Source organism: Necator americanus, chromosome I, assembly GCF_031761385.1.
Source record: "Necator americanus strain Aroian chromosome I, whole genome shotgun sequence".
Taxonomy (NCBI): domain Eukaryota; kingdom Metazoa; phylum Nematoda; class Chromadorea; order Rhabditida; family Ancylostomatidae; genus Necator; species Necator americanus.
This window is the reverse complement of record NC_087371.1, coordinates 4,867,857-4,881,439: the sequence shown is the minus strand read 5'-3', so window position 1 is coordinate 4,881,439 and position 13,583 is coordinate 4,867,857. Positions and strand designations below refer to the sequence as shown.

General features: G+C 40.3%; 1 protein-coding gene across 1 annotated transcript; it reads left to right on the top strand.

Annotated features, from left to right (window-relative positions):
- Nucleotides 1–10,502: 10,502 nt before the first annotated feature.
- RB195_004509 (uncharacterized protein) lies at nt 10,503–12,744 on the top strand (the record flags this gene model as incomplete). The annotated part of the gene is made up of 7 exons (XM_064182382.1): nt 10,503–10,532; nt 10,592–10,628; nt 10,704–10,888; nt 11,296–11,399; nt 11,927–12,077; nt 12,145–12,242; nt 12,621–12,744. 7 exons carry the CDS (start codon nt 10,503–10,505, stop codon nt 12,742–12,744), a joined length of 729 nt encoding a protein of 242 aa, XP_064033649.1.
- Between the last annotated feature and the right edge of the window lie 839 nt (nt 12,745–13,583).

Below are 13,583 nucleotides of genomic sequence, written 5' to 3'. Positions count from 1 at the left end.
CACTAGACAGTCCTATCGGTGAGACTGGTCAGTTTGTTTTTTCTGTTTGGAGTCTAAGGATGTGCACCTAGAACGAGGGGCGACTGGCATGGAGAGAGGAGATGTTCCGCTGAATATTAGCATCAAAAATCTCGAACGATCTTCGGACTTTTGATGATGATGCGGTTGTCAGGCGATTAATAAAGTCTCACCGCGCCTCGTTGGCAAAACAAAACATAAATCCAGTACATAATGTCGTAATTTTAGGAAGGCTTGTTGAGCAGCAAAATTAGCTTTTCTATAACAAAAAAAAGATTGTCAAGGAGTTTAATATTCTCGAGCAAAATGATTTTGTACACGTATATGTATGCAAGAACCTTGTGTTACCCCACAGAAGATCTTTTTAACCCTCCTCTCTGGCACCATACATCCCATAGGTGGATTTCGAAGTCGAGTGTGTGGTTTTCTTTTTCATGTGATTTCTGAAGCGTTTGTTAAAAGTGTACCAGATGTGTAGATACATCTGTTTACGTTCCAATGAATCTAACGCGAAAGTTTCCTAACCTGTGTGCCCCCTAAAACCTATCGATGCTACAAATTTAAATGAAAACACAGAAAAAAACGAAGAGATTCTCCTGAATTCTACGATGAAAAAACCACTGAACTCTTTGAAGTTTATCAAGTCTGAGCTAAAACAAGTATAAATATAATATGATAACTAGTACGGAAAGGTGGAGCATGTATTGGAGAAGGGCATTCAAATTCAATGTCAACGATACGGTAAAGGTAGAATCCTAATGAGTGGCAGTTCAAGAACTGCCACACTGATGACTGTTTAACGGACTAGTTCATCCTCTCATTAATGAAGTTTTTAACGTCACGAAGCTCCTGAAAAAGAGATGAACGATATCTATAACGAAATGGCAGTGAACGAAAGGTAGTGTTCGTCCCACCTCTGCATAACTGTGTGTGGTTATGGCTATATTTAGTTCCTGCTCTTGAATGACCTAGTGACATGGCATCTACGGGGAGAACAATGCACCAATCCTAACGTTAGAGTTCTTCACAAAAAGAGTCCTTAAAATAATTTGGAAGAGGATTAGGTGAAGAATAGCCAGGAAATAGGCCGGGCCAACATTCGCTACACACAGTTCCTGGACTCACTAAAGAATTAATGGGATAAACGAAGCTTCGCCTTAGTTTCTTCACCTTGAAGGAAAAACAAAATGGTAACGAAGCTCTTGACCAGCCGAGCAGCTCCTCCACTAATCACTTATCAGCTACATGATGCATTTTACTTCTTCATTATGAAAACAATCGATTTGGAATGCCCGTTTCGACACAAAGACCAAATCTGACCGATTCTTTCAAAAATTCCTGCAAGGATAAATAGTATCCCTTATAGAACAAAAAGCAAGCACATGCACTCAGTGGCTAGTAGAGACATTGCCGATGCTTTCTTAGGACTCCACCCAAAAATATTAGTAAAACCAAAAAGCTGCAGTAGGTCAATAACAGAAACGTACACCAGGTAGTTTATCACGTTGAATGAGGAACGAACTCAGTCCAACAATACCCCCAAGTCTGTGATAATAAGTCAAACCAGCATAGAGAGCAAGAGCCTCGCCCATGAAAAATCCACCAGGAACTATTTTTTCTGCTGGTATTCCATTCGCAATCTAAAGAAACCACTATGACTGAATACCTTTTTAAAGTGGTACAAGTGAAAATTAAGGCAACGTATCGTAAAATTTTCAATATACTTGCATTTCTTGAAGACGTTGGGGTGAGTTGAGAAAGTTCCGTAAAGCATGAATTTTGTGTTGTGTATTCCATTTTTTCAGGGACGAAACAGGGAGAGAAAGCCAATTGTGCCAATTTTGAGAACTGTTAAGTTAAGTACTGTGCGAAGTTCGGGACGGTGAAGTAATCTCTCTAGGTTTCAAGCCTTTGTAGCATAACGTATCCTTATTCTCTTATACCTACTGTTGCTAACAAAGATAGCGTAAGTGGGTCTTCTTCACCTCCTTTCTCAGATGGGTGAATGATGAGTTGTGAGAACGAGTGCAGGGATCAATGGAATTCTACTTCGAAATTAATTGGAAATTTTAAGCGTCAAAAACAGTCGAACATGGAAAGAAAGCGAAATCAGAACTGAAATTATGTTGCTGATTCCAAAAAGAACTAAGCAGCACTGAAGTTCTCAGGTGTATAGTAATAAGAATCTTCATTTTCAAACATTTAACGAAACACTATGTAGCATAAAGCAGAGGAGAAGAGCTGAAAGAAACCATTTACAAAAAAACAGACAGTATAATCATTTTAACGACAAACTTTCAAGGGTAAATGGAGTAGAGACGTGAAAACTATTTTAATAATGACAGAGAAAATTGGTGGTATCGCTTCTGTGGTATATGGTGACAACATAGATGAGACTCACAAGTAGATTTTGGAAGCATTCGGGAATATCGAGCAAATCTTCGAGAGATCTTCAGTTGAGTTGGTTCGAAACAATCCCGAAATTTTCTTATTATCGCTGAATCAGAAATGAGAACGAGGGAAAGGAATCCCGTAGTGACCCGAAGATTTGCTAAAACCTAAATTCCTGAATAAATAAACCTAAAATCGCGCAGATCATTCAGGTCAGTACGAAAAACAGTGGAATGTGCAAAAAAGAAGATTCTCCAAATTTTTATTGAGAACTTTCGATTTTGCGTCATCTTCTCAAAAACTGTTATTCAGCTCGGCTCAGAAACGTTAAAACTTCCTACATTTTGAAGCCGGAGGTCGGGATCTCTGTTCTCCCTGTTTGGCATGCAATAGAAAACTGGTAATCTATCATATTGTGCATCGCGATACGCCTGGCAAGTGCTTTGACAACATGAATATTGTAAATAGGCACTCACATTCATATACTCTACCTGAAACCCGCACCACCTCAGGTTCGTGGTATGCTGCCATTAAATATCTCCTGTGGTGAGCATGTGCACATTTCAAAGAAGTACTCAAAATAGACACAACATTCTCTGGATTCAGATCAATACGTACGAATGTTGATATGCGAACAAGTTAACTGTCTGTCATCCAATAAACGTAAAACTTACGTTGTTGTGTTGTTAAGTTTAGTTCACACAAGAGGAAAAATACAATGCAAGTCAAGAACAGTACATGAAGATAAAAGCACACAGAAGGTGATTAGTGAATATTAATTCAAAATGGGTCAAATGTAAAAACAGTCAACGACATCATTGCTCCTCCTTAAAAGGTTTGTCATTGTCATCGGCGTCCATTTATTAGTGTCTTTTGCCTTTCTGTCCTATTTCGGTCTACAGTTCCCTATTTGTTCAAAGTATACGACTAAGATCTTAATTTTCAGACGTTGCTTAATCACTACTATTATAATTAATTTAATTTGATACAAGGTTGTCCATATGTACGTATGTATGTACGTGTATGTATAGTACGTGTTATTTTATATTTTACAATATTTTGTCTTCCATTAGAAAAGGAAAGACCAAATAAAGCAGCTAAATAAAGGAGCTGGTTTTATTACTCACTATTTTGGTAATATGTTTTTATAGGAATACCTTCAACGGCGAGGCATCAGATGCATTTCTGGATTTCCACGAGAAATCTATCACTGATTATAACAAAGGTGAGTGCTTATCTACTACTAATGGGTTTACGTCATTCATAACACTCATAAAAAGCTATAAATTTGTTGCAGTTCCTCAGCCCCTTCCAGACATCAATACTGCCAGTATGAGAATTTCATTCGCCTTGGGGTGGGAATTTCTAAGAACGTGGTGTTCCACCAGTTCCGCCCATCGGTGGGACTTGGCAGTCTATTTTTCTGTTTGCAGTTTCCGCGTAGTGTGTTGATCACCATTTAAGGACACTTAATTGCAAGCAAATTTCCGAACAATTTTTCCGAGCCTCCGAACTGTATTTCCGAATTCCGAACTGTTCCTTACATTAGTGCTTCTATTGATCTGAACACTTCTGAACAAGTGCAACCAATCATGATAAGTGTCAAATGCAAAGTCATTTACATTTACTTTATTACTGCAATTGAAAGATAGAAGATTTAAACATGCACACGTATTTCGAAACCTTAAATCTCCTAGCAAATATCCGAAAAAGTGTAACAATCGGTAATGCGAACTCTTATTCGTGCTAAGATAATACACTGAAAATATACACATACATACATGTACATAATGGAAAGTTGAAAGTAATTTTATTAGACCTCTGACTTGTTGGAAGGTAGCTGGGAATCGTATCACATAAATATCACAATGTATTGCACAAAAATAAAAGGGAACACATATAATACCTGTGATTTTCCCCTGTGCGCATAAGGAGGGCAAAAAGATAAGAGAAAGGTGAAAGAAGGAATAAAACATCACTTAACTAATACACGACTCAATTTTGCAACGTGAGGCCAGATCTTATCCACAAAACATCCATAGAAGATACATCTTCATATGGGACACCAGCACTCAGCTTCACTAGGGGTATTTTTGCGTACTGTGTCAAATTTAACGCAATTGGCTTTCTCTCCCTGTTTCGTCCCTGAAAAAATGGATTACAAAATTCATGCTTTACGGAACTTTCTCAACTCGCCCCAACGTCTTCAAGAAATGCAAGTACATTGAAAATTTTACGATACGTTGCCTTAATTTTCACTTGTACCACTTTAAAAAGGTATTCAGTCATAGTGGTTTCTTTAGATTGCGAATGGAATACCAGCAGAAAAAAAGTCCTGGTGGATTTTTCATGGGCGAGGCTCTTGCTCTCTTTGCTGGTTTGACTTATTATCACAGACTTGGGGGTATTGTTGGATTGAGTTGTTCCTCATTCAACGTGATAAACTACCTGGTGTACGTTTCTGTTTTGACCTACTGCAGCTTTTTGGTTTTATAATATTTTTGGGGGAATCGGCAAGTCTCTACTAGCCACTGAGTGCATGTGCTTGCTTTTTGTTCTATAAGGGATACTATTTATCCTTGCAGGAATTTTTGAAAGAATCGGTCAGATTTGGTCCTTGTGTCGAAACGGGCATTCCAAATCGATTGTTTTCATAATGAAGAAGTAAAATGCATCATGTAGCTGATAAGTGATTAGTGGAGGAGCTGCTCGGCTGGTCAAGAGCTTCGTTACCATTTTGTTTTTCCTTCAAGGTGAAGAAACTAAGGCGAAGCTTCGTTTATCCCATTAATTCTTTAGTGAGTCCAGGAACTGTGTGTAGCGAATGTTGGCCCGGCCTATTTCCTGGCTATTCTTCACCTAATCCTCTTCCAAATTATTTTAAGGACTCTTTTTGTGAAGAACTCTAACGTTAGGATTGGTGCATTGTTCTCCCCGGAGATGCCATGTCACTAGGTCATTCAAGAGCAGGAACTAAATATAGCCATAACCACACACAGTTATGCAGAGGTGGGACGAACACTACCTTTCGTTCACTGCCGTTTCGTTATAGATATCATTCATCTTTTTTTCAGGAGCTTCGTGACGTTAAAAACTTCATTAATGAGAGGATGAACTAGTCCGTTCAGCAGTCATCAGTGTGGCAGTTCTTGAACTTCCACTCATTAGGATTCTACCTTTACCGTATCGTTGTCATTGAATTTGAATGCCCTTCTCCAATACATGCTCCACCTTTCCGTACTAGTTATCATATTATATTTATACTTGTTTTAGCTCAGACTTGATAAATTTCAAAGAGTTCAGTGGTTTCTTCATCGTAGAATTCAGGAGAATCTCTTCGTTTTTTTTCTGTTTTCATTTAAATTTATAGCATCGATAGGTTTTAGGGGGCACACAGGTTAGGAAACTTTCGCGTTAGATTCATTGGACCGTAAACAGATGTATCTACACATCTGGTACACTTTTAACAAACGCTTCAGAAATCACATGAAAAAGAAAACCACACACTCGACTTCGAAATCCACCTATGGGATGTATGGTGCCAGAGAGGAGGGTTAAAAAGATCTTCTGTGGGGTAACACAAGGTTCTTGCATACATATACGTGTACAAAATCATTTTGCTCGAGAATATTAAACTCCTCGACAATCTTTTTTTTTGTTATAGAAACGCTAATTTTGCTGCTCAACAAGCCTTCCTGAAATTACGGCATTATGTACTGGATTTATGTTTTGTTTTGCCAACGAGGCGCGGTGAGACTTTATTTATCGCCTGACAACCGCATCATCATCAAAAGTCCGAAGATCGTTCGAGATTTTTGATGCTAATATTCAGCGGAACATCTCCTCTCTCCATGCCAATCGCCCCTCGTTCTAGGTGCACATCCTTAGACTCCAAACAGAAAAACAAACTGACCAGTCTCACCGATAGGACTGTCTAGTGAACCCTCGTCTTCTTAGATTGTTACCTGCGACGAGTGAAGTGTGATTAATGGCATCACCTCTCGAATCTGGCGTGGTATGAATTTTCTGCAATTCGTTGAAAATCCATTCGGGCGCCCCGACAGGCAATTAATTTCACTCGACGAATCGCAGGCGGGGGAGGGGGGAAGGGTGGCTCGCTGCAAGAGAGGAGGTCGTAAGAAACAACGTTCCGGAGCCGTCTATTTACAGTGATGCAGGGAGAGATGAGCGGAACCACCCCTGTATTCATAATCTACGACCCGATATAGGTATACTCCAACAAAAATCCATACCACGCCAGACTCGTGGGATGATGTCTTTAAATGTCGGTGTTTGGACTGTGTTAAGGAACTGCATTTGGGACAGTCTTATAGCTCAAAAATTCCCACGAACTGTTTAAAGTCATAAGTAATGGATAAGCGTTCATTTTTGTTAATCATTCCTAACGGAGGTCTAGAAGACATTTAATGCTATGTTATTAGCTATTTCTTTAGGAATGAAATAATGGAAGGATACTTATTTACTTAGATACTTAGATGGCTCGTCTTTACTGGACGTGCGGGCCCCGGCATCTCTAATCAATCTCGAATAAAAAGCAACATGTGCTATCTGCATTGAATGTGTTCGACAGTACGGGCGTGACGTGTATCCCATCTGGAAAGAAAAAAAGGTAAGCAGAGGGATATATGTCAGTGTTAGTATCAGGGATATGAATGGGATATCGTAATCACGCGGTTGAAAAAAACTCGATGTCGACTCTTCTACTGAAACCAAGAACCATGGAAATCTTTCCTCAAATGAAATCTTCTTGAGTTACGAATTACGTGGGGATCTATGGCACATGTGTCTCGTGATATTGAAAAAGAAGTACCTAAAAGTCTTCTTCGCACTCGTCATATGTAGGAAAAACTGGCATACTTGGTCTATTTTGAATCAGTATCTTCCGCACTACTGTGCACCTTCTTTTTCATTTAGTTCTCGACGCACATTTTGTTTTTCCCCCTATGTTGGCTAACATTACCAATACACTCTATTTCAAATCGAATGGTTTATGGATAATTGGATTTGTAGTTTTAAATTGATTAGGTGGTAGTTATCTTGCTTGTCTATCAACACTCGCGCATATTGATCGACGTTCAGTAAATTTCCATTACATGTCTAGTTTTGGTAATTCTTCGGAATGTGCACATACTCAGCAGGAAGGAAGAAAGGAGGATGGTCTGAAGAAGCCCCAAAGCAATTTGGCCACTATTGATTATGTGCGATCTGGAACTGATCGAGTTACGTTGAGGGACGTGTCAAATCAAAGACATCTTGCGCTGGAGGCGTTTCTGGGCCCCATACACAGCCTATTAGAATTCCTCGGGACCCCATACCTGTACCCATGCCTCAGGGCCCTATGCACAGCCTATTAGAATTTAATCTCAAATGCCAGCAAGCAATAAATGAAAAAAATGGCTTTATCCGAGTACATCATCCTGAATCCGAATATCCTTCATAAATTCACTGAAATGATGGCGTACTGGGATGACACCGCCTCAGCGAAGCGATAGCAACTGTATCGCAGAAGATGATGAAATCGGCAGCTTGAGAGCGACGGGGTAAGCGTGTTAGCGAAAGAACCCTCTCGAACATTCGTTTCAAGATGACGTTGTTAACTTTCCAAAAGGTTTCTAAAGAATGCTTTTTTCGAGATGGATGTATCCAATTTGAAAACATTCCAGATAGGTAAATGATAATTGTACGTCGACGTTGGATATGATATGGGGAATCTATGGTTTCCCGCAGAAGTACAGCTCGAGAATCAAGGCAAATTTGCTTTGAATGATTCGTAGCGTGACCTAAGACACAAGACAATGCCAGCAATACCCTTTCGTGTAGACATGCGAACTCGTCAGTTTTGTTGTAATGTACTTTTAAAACCTGTGTAATCTGTACAATGACTACAGTGACTTCTAACAACATGTAAGTTGTGTCCAACCGACATGAAGCACGGACAGTCGCGTAAGCGGCTGCGCTCGAAGCGGTATGGTAGGGACAGCGTTTGGAATCGAGATGGGACCATGGCAAACTGCAGAGATGGGTGACAGTAGCGAGGATCCTTACACGATCCCAACCGCTCTCTCCTCCGCACCGCTTTGAGCGCAGCCACTTACGAAACTTTCCGTCCTTCATGTCGTTTTGACCCGATTATGTTATCCTAACTTGACTAACTACGTGACATCGTAGGGGCGCTTAATCTTGGAAATAAAGAAGATTAAGGGCATCACCCTACGAATCTGGTACGGGTTTCAGCCGGGTAATGCCTATACAGAGTCACAGATTGTGTGGAAGAGGGTGATTCCGTTTATCTCTCCCTGTATCAGGGTAAATGGGTGACGTTTCTGTTGCAAAGCGCAACCACTGCCTCCCGTCCCACCTGCGATTCGTCGAAAACCCATTCGGACGAATCGCAGGCGGGGCGAGGGGCAATGGTTGCACATTGCAACAGAAACCGTCTTAAAGGCATCAGCCCACGAATCTGAGGTGGTGCAGATTTCAGGTGGAGTATTCGTATACAGGATGGGAGACTACGGAGAGGGGGGTGATTCCGTCCATTTCTTCCTAATTGCCGTAAAAAACGGCCCGAAAGATACGGCTTCATTCGTTTTGGCGCACCATTTTGTACAAGAGGTTCGATTCGAGCGCGCCAGTCTGGTGCGGCGCTGCACCTTCCGGGCCGTTTTTTTAAGGCAATTAGCAAGAAATGGACGGAATCACCTCCCTCTCCGTAGTCTCCCATCCTGTATACGAATACTCCACCTGAAATCTGCACCACCTCAGATTCGTGGGGTGATGCCTTTAAGAAATAGCGCTCCGGTGTCGTCCGTTTACACTGGTACATGGAGAGATGAACGGAATCACCATCTTCAACACAATCTACGACCCCGTTAGGCATTACCCGGCTGAAACCAGTGCCACCCCAGATTTGTGGGGTGATGCCTTTAGTTGGGTGCAAAAATCCACAGAACCCGTTAGGGAACCATCGAAGTCATAATTGTTCAGTGTTTGTAGCAAAGTCTCTAGTTTGTCTCCTGAAGTTGAAGTTTCCCCATGTAAGACCCAAGACGCTTTGACACCAAAAAAAAGTCAGAAAAGAACGAGAAATATTAAAATGTTACAGTAACTAGCGAGGTTACTCCGTTGTTTCACTTATATGTTGTATTAATATACACTCACAGATGTACTCAAACCATTTTGAGTAATCTCTTCTTCAACTTTAGTCACTCTGCAGGGTCTGAGATCCCACAGTATGCGGATAAAAATATCTCTTTTATTGGTTTTCCCACACTCCTTAAGCGTAGTAAAACCTCTTCTGGATTAGTTTTTTTCCTTTCGTCTTTCGTCGTACCAATGCTGCCGGTTGTTCTTAATGGGAGGACATCAATTTTAGCAAATTTTCGGTCTCATATATTCCTTCGCTGTGAAATGTGAAGAACTCTTACGGTGGTTACAGGCGTAAATTACAATAGAACGCTTGCTTTTCGCAACAGGAGTGTGGACTTTGTCAAGCAAGCATCATGTTCTGTGCATTTTGCTTAGTCTGAACCAATGTTTACGTTTCAGCTTCTGTATAAATTCCTTAGATCAAACACGGAATCTAACAAGTAGAAATCTCGGTGTTCATTGGTTCACTGAATCCGATATGACGCATTCTCAAATACAGACCATATGCGTGCCGGTGTTTCAAAAAAGTTAACGCCAAACGTTGTTAGAATCATCAAAACCAATTCCAGCTTTAAGAAGTGAAATAATACAACAAGTCATATTAAAACGCATCGCATTGTACATTTTGAACTTTACGTGAATTTCTATCCTCGAATTTCCAGTTACGAACGCATCGTTCGATCAAACAATCGACAGCCAACGCCACATAGAAGTCAGCGTTTTTTAGATTTTTCAGCCACGTAAAATGAAGAAACACAATGGAGCGCACACTGACTATTGAAGATATAGGCCAAAATCATTGATGCGAATGCCAAAAGCAAATATTAATTCATAAAAGACCATATGTGCGAGCAATCAATTTTCGCACTCGAATCTCATATCCGATCTCTATAAAAGAGGAGTGCCATCGTTATTTGCATTCAGTCATGCTCATCATCTTCTCCATCGCTGTTGGGGTAGAGTTGTCGGTTTCTCCATAGCTGCTCATTTTATCGGTACAACTCAGATATTTCAGGCACTAGTTCTTCCCACTACTCTGCCTCAAGACGTCGGTTAGTACTGCGTAGTCCTTCGCAATAGGGGAATCGCACTTAATCTACACAATTCATTTCCACCGTTGATTTCAGGTAATACTCCGGTGAAACCGCTATGTAAAGGCGGCACATATGATGTGGAATACATTGACGACTACGTCGTCCAATCCATCAACGATCACCGCTATAAACTGTTAAGAGGAACTGAACTAAATGGACCGTGGAATGGAAAAGGATATGGAAAAAAGTTCCCGCGAGCAAAAACTATGAATAAATTAGTAAGTTGGTACTGGATGAAATATTTGATGTGTGAGAAACTGGGGGATATGAGAAACGCTAAAACAAGGGAGTATGGTGGTGTCAGAATGATCTGGTGGTTGAGGCCAGCCGCTCACTCTACTCCGGCGCTTCAGCAGCTTAAGTGAATACAGCAATTTTCAGGTCGTTTTGACCCGACTATGCATCAAATGTGTGATTATGCTACTTATTTCACAATCAACAGAAAAAAATCATAGCAATGTTTATTCTTTCAGCTGTTAAAGTTGACAGTTGAACATGTTCTTTAAGCGCTTATGTTGAAGGCTCTGGGTGAGGTGAAGAATTTCCTTGTTGCCTCAGTATAGGGGAAAATACATTAAAAGAAAGATCAACTTGAAGATGTGAGACAAAATGGCGTTGAATTTAGGAGTACAGCTGCAACCTTGAAAAGAAGGCTTTCGCTCTGTTGGATAAGTCGTGTTCAACGAACACTCCTACCGGTCCAAATGGAACGGCAGCCTTATTCTACCAGTACGTTTATACCCACCTTAAAGACCGGCTGTATAAGCACCCTATGTTTTCTGTGTGTTCTGATTATAACTTTCTCCTTTTCATCTTTCTCTATATCTGCAGAACGCCTGGCATATGTTGTAGGTAGGATTCGAAACAAAAATTAAATATACACTAGAATAATAAACTGTAACCATAAACAGTGATAATATACAAAAGCGTGCATTTGAGCTGAATCCCACCGAAATATACTGCTAGAATATTATCACCTTGGGTACCTTAGATATTGGTTCTAGTTTCAGAATGCTAAAAACATCCTAGCTTCTAGCTTTTTAACATTTTATGGAATGACCGTGAATCAAAGACAGTAGAGAAAGTAGCTATAGATTTAACTTCAAAAGTTCGTCGACGAAGTTAAAGACCAGTTTTTACGGGGTAAAAGAATGGTTCTGGACAGACGAAGAGATGCGAGCTGATCATCTTTAGTAATACTCAAAGAAAAGTAAATTTAGGTGAAAATTCATTGGCTGAATAAAAGATTTTTTTAGCATTGATATCGACTTCGACGACCCTGAACTGTTCTCAGCTATTTGGGAATGGAGTGAGAAGATCCGTGATTTTGCTGTTAGTGATGATGCTATTACCGACAAACAAGTTGTGTACAAGAACAAGGACAGCAATTTGTATGAGTATTTGAATGTACGTTTAGCTCAGCTTATCTGTACTGCACACATCAGTGTGGGAGATAATAAGAGATTTTTTCCAGCTAATGAGAACAGCCATTTCTAAAATTGGATGTGCAGATATAATTTGCAGAAATGGAGATCTGAGAAAATATAGAGCAGTTTGCCTGATCAATAGGGAGTGAGTTATTACTCGTATTAACTCAAATCCTCCGAATTTGAGAGCATTGAGTAAGATTTTGGATTTATTTGGAAATAGGAAGGAAATTTTCAGACTCGCTGTTCAATTTGCCTTTTCGTTTAGTTGACTGTTTAAGAGAATGCTTGTCTGTCTTACCTTTCCACTTCATTATAAACAGATGAAACTCTTATGATTTATGATTTTTTTTTCGCTGTTATGCAAAATATTGTGAACGACGGTAATCAAAATCTCACACAAACTGTACTTTAATTACTTTGTACGATTTTAGAAAATAGTAATAATAAATCCAAACGATAAGTATGAAAAATCGTGAGTGCAGCTTTGTTAGAAGAAGTTACCAACTCTGTTTTCTTTCAGTCCCCTCAAGGATGGTGATGTCGTCTTCAAAGCTGGATTAGGCGGCTGCAAAAATGGGGAGAAGTGCCGAAGTGGGGTCTGCGATGAGTTCGGATTATGTGATTTGAGCAAAAAGGCTCCGTGAAGCCAGAAAAAACAATTTCTCCTAAACCGATATCCAACAAAACACTCTTGGATAATTCGTTCAAATAAAGGGTTTCTTCCCAATTTTCTTAATCGGACTAACTATAATTTTCTATATTCTTCCTATAAGTTCACAGCAGAACTTCAATGGAATGTTAAGCTAGCGACAAAATCCTCTTACATAAATAACTCATCTAGGAAGAGACGATGTAGTGAGCCTTCAACGAGCACATTGTGAAAAGATTACAGCCACAGACAGTGATGCTCGATGTTCTTTAAGGTTGAGAATCCATTGAAGAGACGAGGAGAGAATCTAGGAGAAGTCCTCGAACCTCCCATTTTTATGATCGTGCCTGAATTTGGTCAAATATGTCGCCTTCAGGCGTTTTGAGGAATAATTAAGTCAGAGATTCACTTGTTTCTCGTTTCCTCTGGTAGTTGTCCGATCATTTCGAACTGGCAACATTGCTTCACTTAGTTGCTTCTTCACTATCATAGAACACCGACATGACCCCGCTCTTCAGTGGGCTATATGACCAAGTAGAGTTTGATGCTACATATATGTACTACGGTATATACTACGACTTTCGCTCCGTTGATTCGGAGATGAGCAGCACAATCGAATGTGTAATGCATGGTCTTGCCAAAAGTCGTGAAGACTGACGCTGTTGCGGAAGCGACCGGAGCGAGTGTGCAGAATCACGGCCGCGTTTCTACAAAAACTGCTGCTTGTATCGCGCTGGGTCTCGACCATATCCTTTTCTTGTCGCGGTAAGTTCTGCACTGCAGATTGAACAAGTTTCGGTTGTGTCCCACGCCAATCTCTTCTCGCAGGTTCTG